The sequence below is a fragment of the Mustelus asterias genome, chromosome 12, assembly GCF_964213995.1.
Source record: "Mustelus asterias chromosome 12, sMusAst1.hap1.1, whole genome shotgun sequence".
NCBI lineage: Eukaryota > Metazoa > Chordata > Chondrichthyes > Carcharhiniformes > Triakidae > Mustelus > Mustelus asterias.
In genome coordinates this window covers 97,033,210-97,058,949 of record NC_135812.1, presented here as the reverse complement: position 1 = coordinate 97,058,949, position 25,740 = coordinate 97,033,210, and the positions used below count along the sequence as shown (strand labels likewise).

Genomic DNA, 25,740 nt, shown 5'->3' with positions numbered 1-25,740 from the left:
GTTGGTTATTTTTCACTGGAAAATCTGTATGTTGCTTGGCTGCATGTGACTGCTACAAGCCTTTACTGGTAAAACACAAAAATGTGTTCCAAAAGGTGAGGAAGGATGAATAAGAAAAGGTCACCTGGTTCGTGAAGCCCACTCTTTTACAGATCATGTAATATCTATCTATCTTAAAGTACTTAAAGTCCACTTATTACTTTTTCTGCGGAAAGATCTGCATAGATTCCCTGCTCCCCCAAAAAATATCAAACAAAACCCTAGCATTTCTATTCATCTTTAAAAATCTAATGCTCAGCATTGATTAGCTGCTGCCCATTATGTTATGTGGCGAACTTCTTCATCTCAACTTGTATTTATCTTTTTAGTCTTCAATCTCAGTTCCTATTGTCTATGCATTCAGCTCCTTTTGATGGAGCTATGTAATATACTGCCCAAGAGAGATAATTCACATTGTCCAAGTTACAAACATCATGGTTTGCTGCACTAATAATTATCACTGTTAATAGTGACAATTATATAATTATTACAGCAAAGGCATATAGTCTAATCTATTCACCAAACAACAACTTGTATTTATATAGCACCTTTAACTGAATAAATCATCCCAAGGTGCTTTACAAGGGCATAATAAAACAAAATTTGATGCCGAGCCACATTACTGTAGATGACTGAAATGTTAGCCAGAGAGGTCGGAGTTAAGGAGTGTCTTCAAGGAGCAAGGATAGAAGCAGAGATTAAGGGAGAGAATTCAGAGCTCAGGGACTTGTTAGCTGAAAACTCAGCTACCAGCAATGGAGCAATTAAAATCAGCCAGAATTGGAGAAGTGCGGATACCTTGCTGGATGTGGGGCTGGAGAAGATTACAGTAATAGGAAGCATACAGTAAGAACGGAGGCTACATATAAAAGTATAAAAATCAAACCTAATTGAAGGGATTGTAGGTCAGTGTGCACAGGGTGATAGGTGCAACTATCAAGTTTCCCTTCTTAGCAGTCCCTTGGGGTCGAGGGTAACTTGCTTCTGCACTAAGAATGAGTTCTCAGGTGACTGAGGAGTTCAATACGTGACCTACAGTCTCTGTCACAGATGGGGCAGATAGTAGTTGGAGCTACAGGTGGGGGGAGCGCCCAGGTTGCCGTTTGTTCCTTCCGCTGTCGACGCATGGCTTCAGCTTATCTCAGCAATAAAATGCAAGGTGTTCATCTCCTGCCCAGATGTTTTTCTCTACTTCACTCAATCCTGGGCCAGGGATTCCCAGCTGTTGATGGGGATGTTCCAAAGTAGATTTATAGGGTGATCATGAAAACTTTACTCTGCCCTCCTGAGATTTGCTTGCTGTGTCGAACCTTGAACTAGAACGCTTGTTTTCAGAGTCTCATGTCAGGCATGTGGACAATATGGCCCACCCAGTGGAGCTGATCAAGCATGGTCAATGCTTCAATGCTGGGAATCATAGAATCCTACAGTGCAGGAGGGCGGCATTCGGCCAATCGAGTTTGCACCGACCACAATCCCACCCAGGCTCTATCCACATAATCCCATGCATTTACCCTGCTAATCCCCCTGACACTATGGGACAATTTAGCATGGCCAATCCATCTAACCCGCACATCTTTAGACTGTGGGAGGAAATCCACACAGACACGGGGAGAATGTGCAAACTCCACACAGACAGTGACCCAAGGCGGGAATCAAACCTGGGTCCCTGGCGCTGTGAGGCAGCAGTGCTAACCACTGTGCCACCATTCTGCCTGAGCGAGAACACGGACATTGGTGTGCCTATCCTGCCAATGAATTTGCAGGATCTTGTGGAGGCAATGCTGGTGGTACCTTGCCAGGTTTTTGAGGTACCTGCTATACATAGTCCACACCTTTCAGTAATATAGGAGAGTGGGTATCATTATTGCTCTGTAGACCATGAGCTTGATGCTGGGTCTGAGGTCCTGATATTCGAACACTCTCTTCCTCAGGCAACCAAAGGCTGCCCTGGTACACTGAAGTTGGCATTGATCCTCATCGCTGTCTGCCCTTGTTGACAGTAGGCACCCAGGGTATAGAAAGTGGTCCACATTGTCCAAGGCCACATCCTGGATTTTAAAAACTGGGGGGTAGTGCTATGTGGTGGGGCAGGTTGGTAGGGGACCTTTGGCTTACAGATGTTCAGTGTCAGGCCCATGTTCTCGTACACCTCGGCATAGGTGTTGACGATGATCTGGAATTTAGCCTCCGAGTGTGATGGCATACGGTAGTTCAATGACAGAGGATGGGACCTTGGGCATGGCCTGCAGGTAGCAGAGATTAAACAGATTCCCGTGTGTTCTGTAGTTTTGCTCCACTCAAGTGGGGAGCTTACTGAGAATGCACTGGATCATTGCAGCAAGCAAGATCGAGATGAGCGTCAGGGTGATAACACAGCCTTGCTTGACCAAAGTCTGAACGTGAATTTAGTCTGTGGTGTATCTGTAGTTCAGAATCATGACTTGCATGTCATCGTGGAGCAGGTGGAGGGAGAATAATGACAAACTTTTCGGGGCAGCCGAAACAGAGAATGCTCCATAATCCCTCACAACTGAAAGTGTTGAAGGCCTTTTTGAGGTCAATAAAGGGCTGGTGCTGTTCACTGCATTTCTCTTGTAGCTGCCCTGCAGTGAAGATCATGTCTGCTGTGCCCCTTAGTAGGCAGAATCCATATTGTGACTCTGGGAGGAGCTCTTCAGCCACAGGGAGAAGGCAATTAAGGAGGACTCTTGCAATGATCTTTCCTGTGGCTAACAGCAGGGAAATTCCTTTGTAGTTACTGCAATCAGACTCATCACCTTTGTTTGAAAGAGGTCACAATTACAGCGTCTGAGAACTCCTGGCATGTCCTCCTCCTTCCAGATGAGGGAAATGAGGTCATGTAGTCACGTCAACAGTGCTTCCCCACCCTGTTTTAATGATGTGACAGGGATTCCATCTGCTCCTGATGCCTTGTTGTTTTTTTAGCTGTCAGATGGCCTTTTCTACCTCATGCCATGATAGGGTTGTGCTGAGATGGTGGCGGATAGCAGACTGTGGGCTGGAGTTGAGGACACTCATGTTGAAGACAGAGCTCTGTTAAGGAGGTCTTCCAAATGCTCCTTCCAGCAGGTGCTGACAGATTCTCTGTTCTAGATGAGCACCTCTCCATTCTTGGCCAGCAGTGTAGTGGATCCCTGGCTGCTTGGGCTATAGGTGGTCTTGATTGTGCTAAAGAAACCTCACATCATGATTGTTGGATAACTGCTGAATTTCTTACACTTTCTACACCCACCGTCAGTTCTTTAGGTTGTGGGTTTTTTGCTGGACCTCAGCTTTCAGCCGTTTCAGCCGAGCTGCTTCCTTGCTCTCGAGTCGAGTTGTTGTTACAGGTTCAGAAAACCCTTGCGCTAAGGGCTCATCAGCTCTTGAATCTCCTGGTTGTTCTCATCAAACCAGCCTTGGTGTTTCCTCATCACGTCACCAAAGCAGCTCTTTGAAGGTGCGGATTATGGAGGTCGAGGGTAGACCAGGCGCTGTGAACACTCTACATCTCTAGGTCACGGAGTCATCAGGTTGGCTGTGATGTGTTGGCTGAATAGGGCTTTCTTAACACAGCCTTCGAATGCCTCAGTGTCACAAAATGGTAGGATGCTATTAAAATGAATTTTCTTTTGCACAAGTAAAATCAAACTGCCATATATTTTGTAAATGGTATCTGGGCAGCAACTAAGGAAAAGGAATAACAGAACTGGGTGTTATTTACAATTGATACAATTAGTAGTTAGAAGCCAGGAAGAAGTTCAGACACTTATGAGGTACATGAGAAGCAGCAGCAAGAGAGAGAGAGGCAGCCACCCCAGGCAACAGTTCAGCCAGAGATTAGGGGCTGAAGACTGCAGAAGAGCAGGGGAGATGGATAGCCATCCTCAGGAAACAGTTCAGCTGGAGATGAAATACTGAAGGTAAAAGCCAGTTTCTGCAAAAGATTGTTTTCTTCCCTCAACTAAAGACCATTCCCAAGTCCTGGATACTTGGGCTGTATGGTATGGTAATCAATGGCTAGATTTATGGTTGCCGTTTGGGAAATGGGGGTTTCAGCAAAGTTTAAAATTATGGGGGAAGTAGATACTTGTGGATTTGCAGTCCTTGAGGGACTAAGTGCTTACTGTTAATTTGCTGAAGTATAAGATTGTTCTTTGTAGTATTTTATGATCTGTCTTTAACTTTAATAAATATTCTTTTATTGTTATTTAATTAAAGAGAGGTTTGAGTTTTTATTGTTTCCTCAAATGTTTCTTGCTAATATCCCCCAAAAAATACACCACAGCAAACCAATGTTTCAGGTTGGGACACCCTCGCACATAACATCAGCAGGATTCTATAACAATCAGACACCAGCAGCAGAGTTTTGGATGACCTCAGATTTACAGAGGGTAGAGTGTGGGATGTCAGCCAGGAGTACATTGCTATCTCTAAACTTGACTAGTCCAAAGGCATAGATGAAAAAGTTAGCAACAGTTGTTGCTTAGGGAATGGATTTTATGGTGGGGACTGAAAGGGGCTTAACCTAGAGGGATCTGAGCGTGCAGGTCCACAGTTCCCCAAAAGTGGCAACACAGGTGGCCAAGGTGATTAAGAAGGCATTTGGCATGCTTTCCTTCATCAGCTGGGGCTCTGAATACAAGAATTGACAAATCATGTTGCAGCTATATAAAACCTTGGTTAGGCCGCACTTGGAGCATCACATACAGTTCTGGTCACCACACTACCAAAAGGACGTGGAAGCTTTGGAGAGAATTCAAAGAAGATTCACTAGGATATTGCCTGATCTCGAGGGTGTTGGCTATGAGGAGAGGTTGAATAAACTTGGATTGTTTTCATTAGCAAGACGGAGGTTGAGGGGAGACCTGATAGAGGTCTACAAAATTATGAAGGGCATAGAAGGGTGGATAGTCAGAGGCTTTTTCCCAGGATGGAATGTCAATTACAAGGCGAGAACAGGAAAGTTTAAGCTCAAGGGAAATGTGGAGAGGTTTTTCACGCAGACAGTGGTGGGTGCCTGGAATGTGCTGCCAGTGGTGGTGGTGGAAGCAGGCATATTAGCAATGTTTAGAAGCATCTGGATGCATACATGAATAGGGAGGGAATAGACAGAGAGGGAGGGAATAGACAGAGAGGGAGGGAATAGACAGAGAGGGAGGGAATAGACAGAGAGGGAGGGAATAGACAGAGAGGGAGGGAATAGACAGAGAGGGAGGGAATAGACAGAGAGGGAGGGAATAGACAGAGAGGGAGGGAATAGACAGAGAGGGAGGGAATAGACAGAGAGGGAGGGAATAGACAGAGAGGGAGGGAATAGACAGAGAGGGAGGGAATAGACAGAGAGGGAGGGAATAGACAGAGAGGGAGGGAATAGACAGAGAGGGAGGGAATAGACAGAGAGGGAGGGAATAGACAGAGAGGGAGGGAATAGACAGAGAGGGAGGGAATAGACAGAGAGGGAGGGAATAGACAGAGAGGGACCAAATAAGGGCAGAAGTTTTTTTAGTTCAGTTAAGGCATCATGGTCAGCACAGGTTTGGAGGGCCAAAGGGCCTGTTCCTGTGCTGTACTTTTCTTTGTTCTTTGTAATCATCCCAAACATTTGGATGGCTTATCCAATACTGGATGTCAGTCAAGCTGTCTAACAATTTACCAACCTAAAAATTAGTAAAACATTAATATACTTAGCATGATCAATGTTAATTTGATTTGGTGACCACCAAGGGACACTTCACTTGTCTATTCCCTCCCTCTCTGTCTATTCCCTCCCTCTCTGTCTATTCCCTCCCTATTCATGTATGCATCCAGATGCTTCTAAACATTGCTTTATTATCATGTAAGATTATGTGAAAGATTATATTCCAAGAGCTTCTTTCTCATGTTCCCTTTTTCAGCTCCTTTCATTGTAATAAAGTTTGTTGTTTTCAGGAGCAGATAAACATTACATGCGAAAGTGAAGACACTCTCTCGAAAATACAACAGGAGACAGCAGTAACGGAGACTATTAAATGGGAAAGCAGAAAACAGGAAAAAATGGACTGTGTATCAGTAATGCATAAGAGCATTAGAGAAATTCTATCAGCAATCCCTCTTGTATACTTTTAAGTTCCATGATCTTAAATTCATTCCATGCGAGTGAAGGGCATATTTAGTGCATCCAATTCTAAGCCATTTAAATGACACCTCTTTCCTCAGAACACTTCAGGTGACCTGCTGGAAACTTGTTCAGGTGCAGCTACTTGGAGCCACCATGGCAAATCTTTTAGTCCCAAGCCCTGCTATTGGTATAGTGATTAGAAATATGCATTCTAAGGAAACAAAATGATTTTATAATATTCAAAATGTGGCTCATAAGGCAACTTTGATCTCAAGTATGCAGTGAACAATAAATCGCATTCTTGAATACATGGAACAAATAGCCCCATAACGTAATTTGATCTTTTTAGTGTCTGAGGTGAGTACTGTTCAATTTGTACCGAGATAATTGAAGTTAAGCCTTCTGGTGTGAATATCAAATATCACCGAGATAGAAAACACTTCAACCTTAGTCACCTCCATACGAAAACTAAACTGACCATCATAGACATACATGGTCTACTGTTTGCAGATGACTGTAGTTTTGTTGCACAGTCTGCACCAGATTTTTAAGCCACTCTCGATCTCTTCCATTCTGCATTAAGCAATCAGCATGTCCTTGGGTACCATATTGCCAAAACAAAAAACTCATAACAACCCATATCTGGTCAGCCATATCGTCCATCTCCCATATATGTTGAGCATTTCCAATAACTTGGAAACCACTTGTCAAAAGTCCCCAATTGGTGAGGAGATTCAACACTGGATCAGTTATGCCAATCCAGCCCTCTATAAATTAAAACAGTGAGTTTTTGACAACAAAGACATCTGCAAGTCAACAAAGTCCAAGTGTACAGATCAGCTATCGTCACCACATTGTTGTACTGCCCTAAGACCTGGACCATGTATCAGCAACACAAAGTTTAAAGTTTATTTATTAGTCACAAGTAGGCTTATATTAATACTGCAATGAAGATATTGTGAAAATCCGCTCGTCGCCACGCTCCGGTGCATGTTCGGGTACACCGAGGGAGAATTTAGTATGGCCAATGCACTTAACCACCACGTCTTGTGGGAGGAGCACCCAGAGAAAACCCACGCAGACACAGGGAGAACGTGCAGACTCCAGACAGACAGTGACCCAAGCTGGGAATCAAACCCAGGTCCCTGGTGCTGTGATGCAGCAATGCTAACCAGTGTGCCACCGTGCCACCCCATAAGAGCATATGAACACTAGGGAAATTACATCAACAATCCCTCTGTGCATCCTCTAGATTCAATGGGAGATCTATCAAACAAACAACAGTGTCCTTCTTCAGCCAGCTCCACAAGCATCCTGGCAGAACTCGTGTAAAATCAACAACAGATTGAACACTGTGTCTAGATAGCGGAAAAGCGCCTTCCCTGCAAGGGCCTGTTTTCTCAACTCTCAAATATCTGGGGCACCATATTCCCAGCCTGCTGCACTCCTTGAGTAGCGCAGCGGGCCAGGAAATTTAAGCAGGAAGGGTGGAGCATGGGATTTGCGACTCGCATCCAGCTGGTTGTGATCTTCCCGGTCTATTTTTTATCGTGGAATCAGTCTTGCGCCAGGGATGGTCCCCACCAATGGGAACCAGGCATAATGGCCTCGCTCGCTGGTGGGACCTGAGGCCATTGAGGCCCCCTGGGAGATTGGAGGGGTTCCCCCATGGGCAGTGCCAGCCTGGCACTGGGTAGTGCCAAGGGGGAGGCAGAGTGTCGTAAATTCATTCCACTAAGCTCGTCCAAAAAACAGGTGGGAAAAACTCCCATTTTCCTGCCTGTTGAGCACTTAGTTTTTTTCTTGGGAAAATCATCGTCCTAGTGTTTCAGGAAAGCCAAATAAAATGCTGCAAAGACACTCTTAAGCAATGGCATTAATGACTGGGAGGAGCTTACTAGCAATCATTCAAAATGGCAACAACTTGTCCATCGAGCTACATTATGCTTTGAATCCTCATTGTGGAGGCAGAGCAGTGATAGAGAAAGGAAAGGAAAAGAAGCAAATCCTGCATCCCAGATTCTATTATCTCGTGCGACATCCTTCCCCCATGTGTCCAAAAATCTGTCGCTCAAGAATCGGCCTGTTCAGTCACACAAAGACCCAAGGCAAAAACTCGCAATCTTGAATTGACGTCATCCACAAATTGAGGGACAGCCAACAACGAGGTTTTTAAAAGACACCGATTGGTTTTCTACAGTAGGTAGAGTCACATAATTTACAACCTCTTGCCTATATTAACTCTACATATCACCATAAAAAGGGATGTCTAAAAAGCAGCAGTGTTCCTGCATTGAATCCAACATGAAAGTCTATAAAATACTTCTGACAAAATCAACCACTGAGAAAGGATAAAGCACTTGCAATAATTCATATATCATGGACTACTTGAGCCATCCAATCATTTTCTCCTCTGCTTTCTCCATTCAGTACTTGTTGCTCTTGCAATCTCACTATTATTTCCCATTACTCATAAAGCTAGCTGAAAGTTTTAGCAGTGATAATGCACGTAGCACCTGACAAGCTTATCAAAGTTAGTTGTTGAAAAATTTGATAAAAAACAGGAATAACATTGCCCCATTAAAGATTTCTATGAATCATACTACTTTATGAGAGCTTGGGCCCCGATTCTCACCCAAGTTGATTAGCAGGAGTCAGGAAATTGCCTGACTTGTAGTGTCTGCCTCAGGAAAAAAATCACCTGAATGGCAGGATCTTCACCGGGTCCCGGACACAGATCAGAGGCAGCCACTGGGGCTTGCCAAGTGCCAAAGTGGGCTATTTGAAAGGGTTGCTTTAGCTCTCTGGGACTTTGTTCCAGTTGGTTTGTTAACTATTGGGCCCTCTATCCCTCTGGCCTCCTGATTTCTGAATGAAAGCAAGACCAATAAAGAAAAATAATGACAGTCTCATGAGGGGACCCAAGCAGTGATCATACTAAAACTTAGAAAGATGCCAAAGCTTCAACAACCAAGTAGTCCCAAACAACGGAAAACTCAAGAATGCCTGATTTTAAGCCTACGGCATAAACAAGTAACAACATGGACTTTGTAACTTAAACTGTATGCATAATTAACATTCCTTCACTTGAAAAACACCTATAAAGGTCATCCTAATTGAGGAATTGAACTATTAAATACAAAGTCAATTGTATCTTTTTGGGAGATAAAAGAGCCTGATGGAGGATTTTGATTTTTTTTATATTGCAAATAATTTGCAATCTATTCAAACTGGTACTTTACTTCTATCTATCCGCATTCAGTTTGGCACCTTTCTCTTTCTGCATTAAGTAGCTGTTCTTTTCCTGTACAATTCAACTGAAGTGAATTCAAGTGTAACTCTTTTTCTCCCTCCAACATCCCACATTGGCTATTCAGGCCGGGACACTTCCCTTCAAATAAATGCTGCCACTTCCCTTCCTCAAAAAGCATCACTCCCAGCTTTTACCCTTATACTTCCCTCACAGCATCAAATCAAACTTCTGACCTGATCTCTCCTTCATTCTTCTCCTGCATTTCATTCCACCCATGCCTCCTCCCTTCATCTCTTCATTTCTCTCTTTCCTTTATCCTCAGCTATTATTCTCCCTCCCCTTCTTGTGATTTCAATTCTCACGTTTCCTCACTTTTTAAAAAAAATCACAAGTAGGCTTACATTAACACTGCAGTTAAGTGACTGTGAAAATCCCTTAAGTGTTGTTCCTACCCAAATGGTTCCACTCATGGAAGGAGATCTGCAACCACATGTTACAGGCAGGAACTCTTGTGCTAAAAAAAAGGAATCTACTCAGAGTGTGCAGAGATCATTAGATTTGGTACCTGTGAAGGAATAGTTACGAAGGGAGGGGGCCTGGACAGTGGTGGGGATAATAAAAAGGGGGGGCTTGGTTGATAATGAGGGGAGAGAGGCACAATCAATTTTTGTCAGAATATATTGACTAGGCTCTCAAATCACTAACCGTCACAATGAAACACTGAAGTTGTTATACACGACTAACACCCAATTTAAAAATATATCTTTTTATCTCCTCCAAAGAAGTGGTGCCAGCAAAAAAGGGTTAAATTACCTTCTTCTGCAGATCAGTAAATATACAAAAATATTTTGCACTGAAACCAGGAGAAAACAAACCAATGAGGTGTTCTCTAGATTGCGCACACAGACACCAAACCAGCAATGGTCATGGTTAAAAACCCTCCTGCATACAGAAAGCATTTAAACCATGTTATTCATTCAGTAACAAAGCTTCAACCATTCCTAAATAATACGTACCATTGAAATCAGTGCAGCAGCAGCACCTGTTTGAATCTATTTTTACTGTTTTCTACATAGTATTGCAAATACAACCAGAAACCATTAAGATTCACAAAAATGATTGTTGATCGAGATAGTTATATATTTTAGAAATAGAATATCAAATATATACATCTGCGAACCAAGTGATAAAAATATATTTTTTGGATATAAACAATATAATTATGTTTTTACATGCTTCTTTTTCCCCGCAAACTCTTGTGTGATTCACAAAGACATGGATTTGCACAAAGGTGGACAGCCTCTCATTTTCACAGGGTAGGAATTGTCCCAGGTCAAAATTGGTACATGTGCCATTGGCAGAGGCAACTGTCCATAGAAATCAACAGCTGCCTCTACTCTTTGTGTGATTTTGGTGATCCAGGTGTGTGAAACCAAACATGTGCAGATTACACCTGGTGTGGATTCTTTTGGATAGCCAGGAAAACCCTTTGGAAAAATAGGTACACCTTTAGACGTGGTCCCGGAACATCTTTGGGGGAGGTGAAGTACCCATTAGGGTGCAACTGTCAAAAGTGTCAAGATGAACTGCCAAAGGGAGCGGTGGTCTGTCCATGGTAGATTTTGGCAGAGTTGACATGGTGGCATGGTAGGTGTAAATGCAAAGGTGGGTAGGAGAGCATCGGTTGAGTTGGCATTAGGTCTATGAAAGGTATGGGGTGACTGGAGGGTCTAGGCTGGCATGAAGGTTATGAGAGGCCTTCAGGGAAGGTAGAGGGACACAGCTGGCATAAAGGGTATGAGGGACCATGGAGAGGTGGGTGGGGTGCATAAGGTGGCATGGGTTAGCATGGGTGAGGTATGGGCAGTGTGTGGAGGATGCAACATTGCAAAGGGTCAGGTTTCGAGAACTATTTCTCTGGCTTTCTAAAAATCTTTAATACAGTGCTGGCCTTTCGCCCAGCCTGTCTCCAAACCTGGCACATTCCACACTCAATCCTGGGTCACCGGTCATGACTTTTAGCAAACCCTGGAATGAAATAACAATCATCCAGGCCATTCCCTCCCAGTCGGGTATGCAGAGCCAGGAACGAAAAACAAAACCAGAAACAGCCCAATGCCTCCACCGATTGACAAAAATATTTCCATTTCCAAGTTCAGAATAGGCAACTGAAAAATTAGAAAACAAAATAACATTCTGCATCATAAAAGTAGCAGGATGTGGGTTTATATCTTTAGTATTGTTATCAATGGAAGTGGTGAGCACAAGGAAGGCCCAATCACACACACAGTGACTGAATCCTCCAGTAGCCCAATACATAAACCACCACCAGTGGCTGGGTCAAGGGCACATTCACAGAAGTGCATAACCAGGTTAGTGAATAACATGGGATTTGTCTTTCTCAACCAGAATGATTTTTAAAAATTCAGTCTTAGAATGTGGACATCATTAGCATGGCCAACATTGAGTGCACATCCCCAGTTGTCCAAGACAGTGGTGAGAGTCCATCTTCTTAACAGTTTAATACTGTTGAGTGGAGAGCCAGGTTACTTCAGAGGAATGTTAAGCCAATCAAATAGGTGTTAGGCTAGAGTCACATGTGAGCCAACTAGGCACAGCTTTCCTTCCCTCAAGGATATTAATGAATCATTTGGGATGTTACAATGATTTAACATCGACAATTGTACTGATGCTAGCTTTTTATTTCCATGTATTATTTTAAACCGAATTCAACTTCACAAACTGACATGGTGGAATTTCACTGGGTTATTAGAGCCTTGATGAGACCAGACCTGGAATATTGTGTGCAATTTTGGTCTCCTTTTCCAAGGAAGGGTATACTTGCTATAAAGACAGCGCAATTGAGGTCCACCAGACTAATCCCTGGGGTGGCAGGATTGTCTTATGAGGAGAGATTGAGGAAACTGGGCTTATATTTTCTAGAGTTTCGAAGAATGAGAGATGATTGCATCACAGCTTTAAAAATTCTTACATGAAGTAGCAGGGTAGATCTAGATTGGATGTTCCCTCCAGCTGGTGATTCTAGAACTAGGAAACACTGTCTTAGAATAAGGGAAGGTCACGTAAGACTGAGGAGAAATTTCTTCATTCCAAGAGTGTGAATCTTTGGAATTTCGTATCCCATGGACTGTAGAAGCTCAATCATTGAGCATGTTCAAGGCTGAAATTGATTGATGTCATTAGTATCCAGAAATCTAAGTATCTGGGGATAGTGCAGGAAAGTGGAATTGAGGTTGATGATCAGCAGTGATCTAACTGAATGGCAGAACAGGCTCAAAGGCCCAAATAGCCTACTCCTATATTCCAATGTATCTAGATGGCCAGAAAGAACTATGATCACAACACTTCCATGCCTGATTAACAGAATATTCAAGAGTGTTCCTAACCCTCTTACACTCATAAGGCTGCATGCCTTTCCAGGTCAAGACCTTACAAACCTCCAAGAAACTAATGAGAAGAAATTAGACAGGGGATATGAATTAAATTCTTTCAACCTGATGGAGAAAACACTTGTGCGTATGTAATTCTTGTGGCCCTGCGCCGTAAGCATAAGTAAAGTGGAGAATTCAGCACAACTTACTACCCTACCTCAAAGTTATATACCCCCAACTCAAATATTAGGAATGGTCGTGTAATTTTAAATAAGTTATTAAAATAAACATTTGATTATTGTTTCCATAGACAGATTATTGTTTCAAAGGAATGTGTCAGCCTCGTTAAAGATTAGTACGTCATTCAAGGTTTCACATTTCTACAAAGAATTTCAACAAGTACTGACAATTCTGACTTGAATCTGAAGCCTATTCCAAGGTGATTACTAAAGACAGCAGTCTGGTGATGTGAAAGTGAGCTGTTCCTTCCATTGACCATAAATTTGAGCCAAGACATCAAGTGGCATTTAAGGTATAGATCAAAGTTATAATAGGTTATCATCTTTCAGTTACAGCTTCAGGTGAGATTTAAGGACTCAACCAGGAATATTTTTCTTGATTAAGGATAAGGAGGTGTTCAACTCCACTCTAATTTTCTACCGACTTTCTCGTCCATTTGTAATGGGAGCGTACAGACATTGGAGATTCTGACACCCTTTTGATTATACTTGAGAAGCGCATTATAATGTTTTCTAAGTTAAAGATGCCAAGCAAAGTTAGAATGAAACATTTAATGATGGCCACGAAACCATTGTTGAATGTCATAAAAACCCATCTGGGTCATCATTGTCCTTTAAGGAAGAAAATCTGCCGTTGTTACCTGGGCTGGCCTACATGTGACTCCAGACCCACATCACACAACAATGTGGTTGACCCCTAAAATTACCTAACAAGCCCGGCCAGCAAACCCACACCCCATCAATGAATGAAAAAAAAATTCAAGTTGTTTTTTGGTGACATATTTGCCTCTGCCTATGTGTAGTAGACAAAGCTGCTTAAATTTAGGATTATTGGTAGTCAATATAATGCTGCTCATGCAGTTGTACAGAATTGGGGTATTGATAAACTACTTTCAGAGTAATTACATTAGCATTTCTATGACACCACTGTGTTCAAGTTCAGAGCAGCTTCAAAAGCCAAATACATTGTCATAAGAAAACAATAACAATAAATATTAAGACCATTAACAATGGATGAATGATAAACTTAAAATGTACATGTTGGAAACTTAGTACTTAGATACAAAAGATAAGGCCAGAAGGAAGAAAAAAAATTACTCCCATAGAACCCTTACGATGCAGAAGGAGGCCATTCAGCCCATCAAGTCTGCATCGACTCTCTGAAAGAGCATCTTATCAGGGCCCACCGACCCATCCCCATAATTCCACGCATTTGTTATGGCTAATCCACTGAACCTATACACCTCGGACACAAAGGGACAATTTAGCATGGCCGATCCAACTAACCTGCACATCTTTGGACTGTGGAAGGAAAACAGAACACCTGGAGGAAACCCACGCAGACACGGGGGGAATGTGCAAACGTACTACACTATTAGAACTACTTTAAAACTGTTTCTGTATCTTAAGATTTATCTTTGCCAAATGTATGACTGAAACAGTCAGGTGAATTCAAATCTTGGGGATTATTCATTGACTGGTACGTTTCCTGAAGTAATTGGGGTGGGGTTCTTTTAAGCTAAAATATGTTTACTAACAAGTCACTTCTGTCTAAATACAATATGACTAACATTATCTGAGCAACATTCTGATCTTGTCTGGTGACTAATGATTAACAGGCATCAAATGCCAGACTGCCAATTCCTAATGAATTTTAACAATCAAACTAACTTCCACATTTATTTACCAAGTGCCTTGAGCTTTGGATAGGGTGATGTATTAATTGCTGGGTTTGAAATGTGCAGACTATTTTCTCTATTCGAAAAATAAGAGGAATTTCTTATAGATTCATCATAAGAGATTATGTTGTTTAAAGTACCATTTCAAAATTAAAAAGCTTTAAAAAAACACCAACATTAATATAGCTATATTGGTGTACATGTACAATTATGTAATTTTACATGTAGGTTAACAAAAATGTTTTTTGTAAATTTTATATCTGCCCCTTAAATATGTTGACCCAAGTCTTAATATTACAGTGCACCTTGTTTCAGTGCGAGAATGTCAGAAACCACTTCCTGAAGTGACACATATTTTCCTGTCGTCAATTGTCGTCAATGCTTAAATCATCTGCAAGTTACAGCAGCAGAATATTTTCACACTCTTCATTTTGAGTTAAGAAATCATCTGTGGTCTAGTTTCCCTTGGTAAGATAATTTCAGGGTTTGAGAGCACTTTACACAATTTCTCTCACAGTAAAGTACACATGGCAACATTCTCACACCTGCCCTCCGCAACCACCCAGTTGTCTGCAGCTGCGAATACTGGAAATTTTATATGCTGCTCTGCCAATATTCTGTGGCTGAAATTTAGCACTATAAAATGCTTGACCTGGATTTATTGGACTTGATTTTGAGATTCCTTTACATTTTTTATTTGCTTGCCAATTTCAGTTGAGAAGGATGGTACCATTTTTAAATTGATGGTAGCTATTTGGCTATCTAATCCATGGATCTTCAAGTCTGATGAATAATTATATCTTATAAATAATTTCCAAACTAAAAAAAAGTCTCCACTCTGGAGTGTGGCCAATGTAATACCCATTTTAAAAAATGACAAGGTAATTACAAGCTGTTAGCATAACATCAATGATAAAGAAGAAAGACTTGTTAATATGTATATACATATACCCCCATCGTGGACTTAGGATATCCCAAAGCCCTTCACATACAATTCAGTTCTTTTTTGGGAGGTACTGTTATACTATAGGAAAAAGTGAAGAATGAAAGCACCATACATCTGGACTTTTAAAAAATTAATTCAAGGGATGTGAGCTTCACTGGCTAAGCCACCATTTATTGCCCATCCCTAATTGTCCCCGAGAAGGTGGTGGTTAGCTGCCACCTTGAACTGCTACAGTCCCTGTGGTGTAGGTACACCCACGGTGCTGTTGGGGAATATGTTCCAGGATTTTGACCGAGCCACAAAGTAGGAACGACACAAGATTTCCAAGCAGGTTGGTGAATGACTTGAGAGGAACTTCAAAGTGGTGGTGTTCCCATGTATCTGCTGCCCTTGTCCTTCTAGATGGCAGTGGTCCTGAGTTTGGAAGGTGCTATCTAAAGAACCTTGGCGAGTTCCTGCATTGCATCTTGTAGATGATATGCACTGCTCCTACTCTGCGTCAGTTGAGGAGGGAGTGAATGTTTGTGGATGGGGTGCCTATCAAGCAGGCTGCTTTGTCAAGTTTTGCCGGTGTCAAGCTTTTGAGTGTAATTGGAGCTGCACTCATCCAGGCAAGTGGATAGTATTCCATCACACTCTTGACTTGTGCCTTGTAGATGGTAGATAGAATTTGGAAAGTGTGGAGGTGAACTACTCACCATGAGAGCCCAAGCCTCTCGCCTGCTCTTGTAACCACAGTATTTAAGTGGCTAGACCAGTTAAGTTTCTGGTCAATGATAAGCCCCAGAATGTTGATAGTGGGGATTCAGCAACAGTAATCCAATCGAATGTCAAGGGGCAATGTTTAGACTCTCTACTGGAGTGGTCATTGCCTGGCACGTTTGTGGCATAACGTTGCTTGAAAGTTGTCAGCCCAAGCCTGGATATTGTCAGATCTTGTTGCATTTGGGCATGGACTGCTTCAGCATCTGAGGAATTGCGAATGAAGTTAAACATTATGCAATCATTAGCAACCATCCTCACTTCTCACCTTATGATGGAAGGAGGGTCATTGATAAAGCAACTGAAGATGATTGGATTTTAGTGGTAGTTCTTGTTAATGCAGACTCAATGGGCCGATGGACCTTTTCTGTGCTGTGCAATTCTGTCTATGACTATGACTTGATGATTAAAACCAAGATCCATTCTCAATTAAAACAGAAAATTTTGGAGATAATCAGCATCTGTGGAGAGAAGCTGATCAGACCACAACTTGTTGAGGAATCTGATTTTGCTAATAGTGTATTTGGGTCTGCTAACAATATATAGATGTTACAATATACAAACCAACCATTTGGCCCAACCAATCTATATCAGCGTTTATGCTCCACATGGCAAATAGTCTGAATTACATTTACCCACCCTGTTCTTAAAGCAATTCAACATCTTTTCCTTCATTCAAATATAATCTGGAATGTTGACGCACTGAAACTGACTTTAACCCTTATTCGCTGTTTTGTCCATTCTATTCAACTTTAATCTAGTTTGCTATCGTTTTAATTCCGCACTCCTCAATATTTTCTAGTTATGATCTTGTGTAGCGATTTTAACCTGAGGATCACCACACCTTAGGCGAGGGGCAAGTTTGAGAAGGTCATGAATAACCTCAGCCGGTAAGGGAACTGAATCCATGCTGTTGGTGTTGCTCTGCATCACGAACCAGCCATCCATCCAACTGAGCTAATCTTTCAAAAGTAGTCCCATGAACAAGAGAGTGAGACTACAGTCAGGACATTCTTTATATGGGTGTAACTGCCACAATCCATCTACTCTTTAATCATAGTAATTTTCAGACATCTTGGCATTTTATAAATAAAAACTGATCAAACACCCTGTCCACTCCCATGTTAAATGCACAGCATTGTAAGATGAACTGTAATCAGTGGTCTGTGCTGAGTTAGCCAATCTCAGTCATGGAAGTGGTGAGACACCACAATCAGTGGCGGACACAAGTTGGGGCCTTACTCGTGCAGACATCTGCTAAGTGCAGATCATGATTTTTTACAATGTCCTCTGCGTGGCTCACATTGTAAAAAAGACTCGCTGACAGTGAGAACTGGCCATTTAATGGAGCGATATTGGAGGCTCCTCAAAACCCATCTGCTTTATCATCTTTGGAACTCATGTACAGAATGTCTCACTATGTTCAAGAAATGAAAAGAAATTAGAGGTGATGAAAACACATTTTCCAGTGTGATCTAGCAGTTGAATATCAGTTGTCCCAAATAGATGTCTCTACTCAATCCATGGCGTTTACTCTCCCAGCCAATATTGGTTTTTTTTCCCCCCAAAGAATCTCTACAGAGCAGAAAGAAGCCATCTGGCCCATCTAACCTGCACTGACTCTCCGAAAGAGCATCTCATTCAGGCCTCCCCTCCAACCGATCCCCGTAACCCTGTGCATTTACCATGGCTAATCCACCTAACCTGCATATCTTCGGACTGTGGGAGGAAGCCGGAACACCCGGAGGAAACCCGTGCAGACACAGGGAGAATGTACAAACTCCACAAAGACAGTCGTTCAAAGCTGGAACTGAACCCGGGTCCCTGGTGCTGTGATGCAGCAATGCTAACCACTGTGCCACCCATTGTTGTCAGATTGAATGTTGCGTTGATTTTAAAATACTGAAGCAAAAAAAGAATGAGCCATTGAGCAATATAAATCATGTAGCTCATGAACCTACTATTGCATAATTAACTCAATGTTATTATAGTGATCACTTATAAGAGAAAACTAAATACACTGGCTAAGTTTTGCATAAGTGGCACCAGTAGAAAAAGAAACCTTTGCAGAATAAACATCAAATTTAAAATCCAGACACCTGGTAAAACTTACAATATGCTGTTTTATGAAAGATTTCAAATGATATGTCAAACCCTCAATCAGAAAAGCTTCGCGAAGCCATTGTGACAAAATTGGAGATATCACCTACACAATGCCATTAACTAGATCTTTTTTTCTTCTGGATAGGATCCTATGTTCCAACCCATCCTTTGGATTCTGTACAAGTTGCTTTAAAATGGAATGTTCTGTAGTTAAAATAGTGGTAAAGTGAAGGGACAAACTGCAGTATTTATTCCACGCAATTCTGGTCTTCCTATCAAGGTCTGCCTTATTGTGAAAAGCTGACCAAGCACTGGAAAGTGACTCAGTTCATATATTCCCCACAACTCAATTTTTATATAATTGTGTACAATTTATGAGGAATGATTGGCATTTGACGGTGAATTTCTTATTCAATTTTTTTCTTTATATGAGTCACGTGCAATTATTCAACACAGACTTCCTTAAGATTTCCTCAGGTTCAAATCATGATTTGTACAGTCATCTGGAGCAGTTCTGATTAATTTACTCCAACTACAGATTAAAATTCACTGTGGGAAACAGACTAAAGTTCCCCCTCAGTCCTTGGCCTCAGCTGTTCATTTATGGATGTGCCTTTCTCCACAAGGAGGCAGGAAAATTTGACAAAGAAATTTGATTCAGTCCAAGGCTCACCTGATACTGGGCCTGAGGAATGATTAAAACTACATTGGCAAGCAGCTAGGTGCCCCCAGACAGCTTGCCAGTAAAGAGACTTCCAACATCGGACCACTGCACCTGATACCTTGCTAGGCATGGAATTCCCACTTGTCACATAGACTCTGTTTCCAAAGTGAAACAACAGCATAAGATCGTCGAGACAGCAGTGAAGACAACCATTTGGGAACAGAGCAGCAGTGAATTTCTAGTCAAATCCCTTTGGGCAAAAAAACCCACAAACATTGCATCCTAATTGCACTTATGTCTGTCCTGGGGGTAAAATTTGCAAAACGTCCCCAAAGATAATCCATTTTATTGAGAGTAGAATGGAGCATGCTGAATGCAATATTTAAAGCAACTGCATACAGTGCATCTGCAGGAAAATGGCGGTTTTTCAGCCACTTCCCAAGCTGAAGGTTTTTACCTCGTCTTTGAGCCACATTTTAAAGACCACAAGAGTCCATTTGATGACTTAGCCTTAAAAGTAGTGTGATACTGGTTTAATTTCCAAAAACATCCAATCAAATGCAGAAAGAATATACTGAGATTAGCAAACAGTTCAATACATAGTGATTATAATTGTAAAACTCACAAATTAGATGGAAACAGGTATGGGCACCATCACAACTACAGCACAGCATGGAAGTTCTTCCATTGTTTGTTAATTAGCATGAACTCCCACTAACTATATTTGAAATAATATCTGCCAGGATTGGAGCAATAAAACTGCTAAGTCCTGCAGTAGTCCAGCTTTACAGTGCCACTTATTGCATGCAGGATGTTAAAGGGCAATTTAATCCAAACATCAAAGTATCCATCAAGGTTACAGTGGGTCACAGAAGATATACACATTTATTGTCTCAATCCCTCGTCAACAAGAATAATCCACACAATAATGGCATTATATTTTTCAAAACAGAGCTGAAGAAAGTGTAACTGAAACTCCATTCAAACTCTCCCAACACACCAAAAGACATTTTGAGACTATTTATTGCAACCTGATGCGCTTTATTTTCATAACTTCAAAAAATACATGTGCTCTATTCAAAATCCTTCTCCCCGTCACTGTATAGGAACAACTACTACTTCAGCAGCAGTTACAAGGAGCAAAAGAACAAGTTGCATTTGTTTAGTGTCTTCAATGTAGCTAGAAATCCCAAGGCCAAGCACATATGAAAATTGACACCAACCCATATTATCCAAATGTGCTTACAAAGTGGGATGTGGGGTTATAAGCCTGGGGAAAGAAAACCGAGTGGGAATCAAGTCAGGTGACTGAAACTGGTTAAAGAGGTAAAAGGTAAAGAGGAAAGCACCAGGATTTAGGAAGGTAATTCGAGAATGCAGGGTCACGATCATTGTTTTGACAATGCCTTTCAAATCAAGCGGGTGGATGAGATCTTTTATGTTGTGGAGGCAATGTAACACCAGTTACAATACCTTTGAAGAAAATACCAATGATTTGCCCTAAATCATGAAAAAGACAGAACTGCTAGCAACCCAGGAAAACAGAATTCATATCAAATTCTATTTTGCTCTTTTACTTGCAGCGAGATGCTTCACCCAATACCACATGGAGATGTGCAATTTTTAGTTGCAAGTCACAAAGAGAGGAGCATGTTGTATATGAATTATCCAATTAAAATGATTTAAAGCTATGATAATTTGGGCTCCAGAAGTTGTTTTAAAACAAAACACTAGCAGAAAAAACCTTTCCCGTACATGAGTCCTTTTGAATAAAAAAAGTGCTGAAAAAAAACACTATTTAGGCAGAGAAAACTATTTTAAAATAAGCATTTTAATTTGCTTAATTTTTCAATATAGTAAGCTACATATTTGTAAAAAAAATTCCAAACACAACCCAAATGTAATATATGTAAAGGATAATATTCTGATGTAATGTAATATCTATCTCTTAACAGAGAATTGTAACACAGATTCCATTGTGTCTACTGACAATATGGTTCTTATACAACCCTCAAAGACAACATTGATGCTTCACAAATATACCACTCATAAATGAATGGTTAGTTGATGTTTACTTTGCTTTTAAGAAATTGAGGAAGAGCATAACAAAAGAGACACTGCAACTTCAGTTATTGCGATAATAATTTAAATCTAAAACCTTTGTTTTGTCCATTAATATTCCACCAATTAGTCCCAAAATTCAGTATTGTTTAGTTATCTAACACTTGTTATAATCCCATCTCGGGTCATTTGGCAGTAAAAGTTACAAGTTTAGTAAGGTTAAGTGTCGTAGTAAGGCCGCACAGCCTGGTCCAATTCCTGGTTTAGTACTAGGTTTAACTACTACCCCTCCCCGCCCCCCCCCCCCAAAAATATTATTTTTCATTTTGAAAATCTGTGCTTGATAAGTATAATAAAAAGGTAATAATTCATATATTAATCCAACATTTTACCAACATTTCTAACATGGCTATTGCTAAATTCATAATCATCAGCTAATGCATGAACTGGCATGAATACTAAACAGGCGGTCTGAATTGCTACTGCAGTGATTATCTAAAAAGGAAAAGGATTTCCTGGCATATATTTAAACTTACCAACACCGCTTTCAGTATTGAGTACCATTGTTCCAGATGCTATCGTTCAAAATAACTTGTAAATAAAAAATATTTCAATGAAGGAGTTGACGCAGAAACCGAAGTTGGTGAACATGAATTCTTAACACAGCTCAAGTAGTTTACAGCAGGTGGGGCTTACCAATACCTACATTCATGAGCCAATCCTAAACATTCATACTACTTAGTGTGCTTTAACAATCTACACAGTGATAGCAAAACACCAATTGGCTGTCAGCTAGATAGCTATATAAGGAGGCGTCAAACTTTATTTGCAGCCAGCACCCTTGAGACAGGCACGCCCTTGCTTACGCAGTTGAGCTGGCGACCTTCCTGTATGTTTAAGTAAGAAATGACTCAGTGAGCTTGGCATTCTCAGGCCTGTACATGTGCTTACACAAAGGCACTTTGAGATCTATTCCAAAAATAATATTGACTCTCCAACACATACAAGTAACAGCAGATCCCAGTAGCAGCGTGTAATATTTGAGGTTGCTTTTGATGCCTACTACTTCATTTTATTTGACTAAAGTGCAAAGAAATGATATAAAATCATTTTTTTATCTCACATTTTCTTTACCAGATGAGGTTTCAAAATACAACTTAAACTGCACCTAAAATTACAATCCATTCCTACAATGTAGTGCTTGAAAATGTTTTCTGTAAATTTCTGTCACATTTAATTCGGAAATTAGTTTCCAACCTTTCATTCACGCCATTACAAAAACCACATTTCCATTTCTGCAACATCACCAACTTCAGCTCATTTGCTGCTGAAACCTTCATTAATGCTGTCGTCACCTCTTAATTTGACTATTTTAATGCAGTCTTGGCTAGTAACCCACATTCTACCTTATATAAACTTGAGTACCTCCAAAATTCTGCTGTCCATCTCTTAATGCACAGCAAGTTCCATTGTCGTATCACCCCTGTGCTCACTGACCTATAATGGTTCCTAGTCAGACAACAACTGTATTTTAAAACTCTAATCCTTGTTTTCACATTCCTCCATAGTCTCAAGCCTCCCAAAGTTTGCAATCTCCGACCCCAAAACCTCCAAGATATCTGTGCTCTACTAATTCTGGCCTCTTGAGCATCTCCAACTTTAACTGATCCACCTTTGGTGGCCATGCCTTCAATTGCCTATGTGGCAATCTCTGGAAAACCTTCCCTAATTCTCTTCGCCTTTCTACCTTGCTTTCACTCTTTGACACTCCTTAAAACCTGCCTTTTTGATCCAGCTTTTGATCATCTATCCTAATGTCACCTTATCTGGCTCTGTGTCATACTATGTTTTATGTTCCTTTGAAGAGCCTTGGAACATTCCATTACTTTATAGGCATAATATAAACATCCGTTTGTTGTTGAAAATTGTACACGTTTTTGGAAAAAAGGAAATTTTGGTGTAAAACGCTCGTGTCCTCCTTGACCACCAGATAAACCTTCTGCACCACATTCATTCCTTCACCAAGACTTACTTTCATCTGTGTAATAATATCCATCCACACTTCTCCCTCCTCCACCACCAATAATACCCAAATCCATGCCTTTATCTCCATGAAGTTCAATCGCTCCAATAATTTCAACATCTTCCCTACATCCATAAATTCCAACACATTGAAAACTCTATGATCGATGTTCTATCCACAGTAAGTCCTGTGCACCCATCATGCTTCTATTCACCCAAATCACTGGCTCCACCTGTCCCAGTAAATCAGGCAAGATTTTCATCCTTATTTTCAAATTACAATGTGGCCATGTTGCACATAATGGGACGTAAATTCTGATAGAGTGGCAATTGAGTGAGATTACTACCCCATTCAAAAGTTCAAAATCCAGATAATCCTAACGCACGCACGCACCTTTCATTTCAAATTGAAATCTTATGCAGGCCAGCATGGTGATAGGTAAAACTAAAAGTGTCCTTTATTACTGAGAGAAGGGTCACAAGCAGAGTATTCAGAGTGTAATCAATTACAAACCAATGGGAACCTCAAAAGACAAAGGAATAAAAACTTTTATAGCTGTGGTGTGCAAGTCACTACAGCTAAAGTCTAAAAGGCCACATACCCTTTGACGAGAAGTCCAGCGTAGCTTGGGTCCATTCATGTAACTTTTGTATTTTGAAACTCAATCACAGCCTCACTGGTAGATTTTGTAAGTCATCTAGCACATTCTACCATTTAAACAAACCCATTCACAAGTTATTAATCCTACTCGTTACCACATGGCAGCAGTTTAGTATACATCACCAAACAAGTACTAACAGCCACCAGGACCCAATGAGATGTATTTAAAGAGAATCAAAGCTGGAAAGCAGAGGTACCCACAATAATTAGTCCTCCTCAGATACAGGGTTGATGCCAATGACTGGAGAATTGCAAATCGTAAGGACACATCTCAGTGCACTGGATGACTCCTCCCTCCCCATTTACGTGCCGTGCCTGAAGCCCAGTAAATTCTGTGCACCTGGATTTGAATGGGCTGTGCATATTTAAATGCTAATCAGCCTCACTCCCTTTCTGGACACATACCAGTTTGCGCCATTAAAGGGACTAGGACAATCTCAAACCATTTTGCGCCAGACACAAAACTGATTTTTAGGCTTGCACACTATTTTCCCAAATCAGCATGATCCACGGCTGACATGGCAAGGTGGGAAAATTGCCCCCCCAAGATCTGGAGCAGCATCACGGGCAGGGACTCAAAGCTGCCAGCAACCGATCGAGTGGTAAAGCATGAGGAACAGTGCTGCACACGTATACTACAATGTTTCAACTTGTACATTGGTTTTTCTTTCCAGGCAAAAAAGTCTGAAGGAACCTAGCTCCGGCTTTAACGTGTATTCCTATGAGAACCTGTGATGAGAGTTTTCTAAACATTGCGAATGCCGAGATAACTATACTACCACATAAGAATAATAACATGCTTTGAGTTACAACCTTATAAATGCATTGCTAACTATCTGCTATTCCATAATATGTGGGGTATAAATTGACCTTGGGAGGCAACACAAGACAGGCAGGAAATAGTGGTTTGACAGTTCACTTAGAATGCCACCCAAATTATTTCTCAACTCACTTCAATGCAAATCATGGTATCAACAATTTTGCATTACAGCCAGAGATTAATTTATATACTATAGCATTACGCAAATAACAATACTGAACTGCAGAAAGATTGCCTCCAAAAACTAAACCCCATATAGAAACTTATCAAACGATATTACAAAGCAGCAATTTTTCATTTAAAAAAAAAGTGCACACTATAGAGAATGGCACACTGGAGAACTCTTCACACCTCATGTCTTACCCACAATAGTGAGTTCCCAATTTAAGCTACTGCATTATTAGGAAGTACTGACTGTCAGCCTGGGGGTCAAAGAAATATCTACGCTGGATACATCCTGGTGTTACACGAAGGGTACTATTTGGAGGAGCTCTCACTGATATATAAGCTACAGAAAATGGCAGAGCAGAAAAAAAGCACTTGCAACCTCACATAATAAGGATGAATAGAAGTGAAAAATTAGAAATTGCAAAATGTAGCAGCATCTGTAAGAGAAATAAAATGTTAGCAAAGGGTGTGTGTCTTCATCTATACTCGATTGAGCTACTGTGTATATCCATCATTTGTTTGCATTTCAGATGCCCAATGTTTGCCATTATTTCTTTTCAGCTCTGCTGAAATTGCATTAGACCTGTATGCAGTAATTAGATATTAACATGAATAAAGTGAAACAAATTTGAAATATTCTGTTTTAATTTGTGGGCGTGGCATTTGGTTTCATCACATTTGCTCTGGTGAAAAGATTTAATTAGCAGCCACTGATGGAATATTTTGCATGAACTACGGCACAATGTATTTACACCTGCATGGCATTAAAGCTAGCCAATTTTCTCAGTATCCTGAACTTAAATCAAGCTAGCTCATCAAAACTGATTC

The 25,740-nt window shown here is 41.0% G+C and overlaps 1 protein-coding gene across 5 annotated transcripts in view; it reads right to left on the bottom strand.

Moving 5' to 3' along the window:
- The window catches only part of cyth1b (cytohesin 1b), a 254,482-nt gene that overhangs the window by 103,083 nt on the left and 125,659 nt on the right, over positions 1-25,740 (bottom strand). Inside the window, exon 1 of one of the 5 annotated variants that reach the window (XM_078225677.1) lies at positions 21,778-22,006. The exons of the other annotated variants lie outside the window; for them this stretch is intronic. Within the exon in view, the coding sequence (XP_078081803.1) occupies positions 21,778-21,805 (28 nt within the window). The 5' untranslated portion in view covers positions 21,806-22,006. Of the gene's footprint in view, positions 1-21,777; positions 22,007-25,740 lie in introns of those variants that run through there. 5 annotated transcript variants of the gene reach the window in all.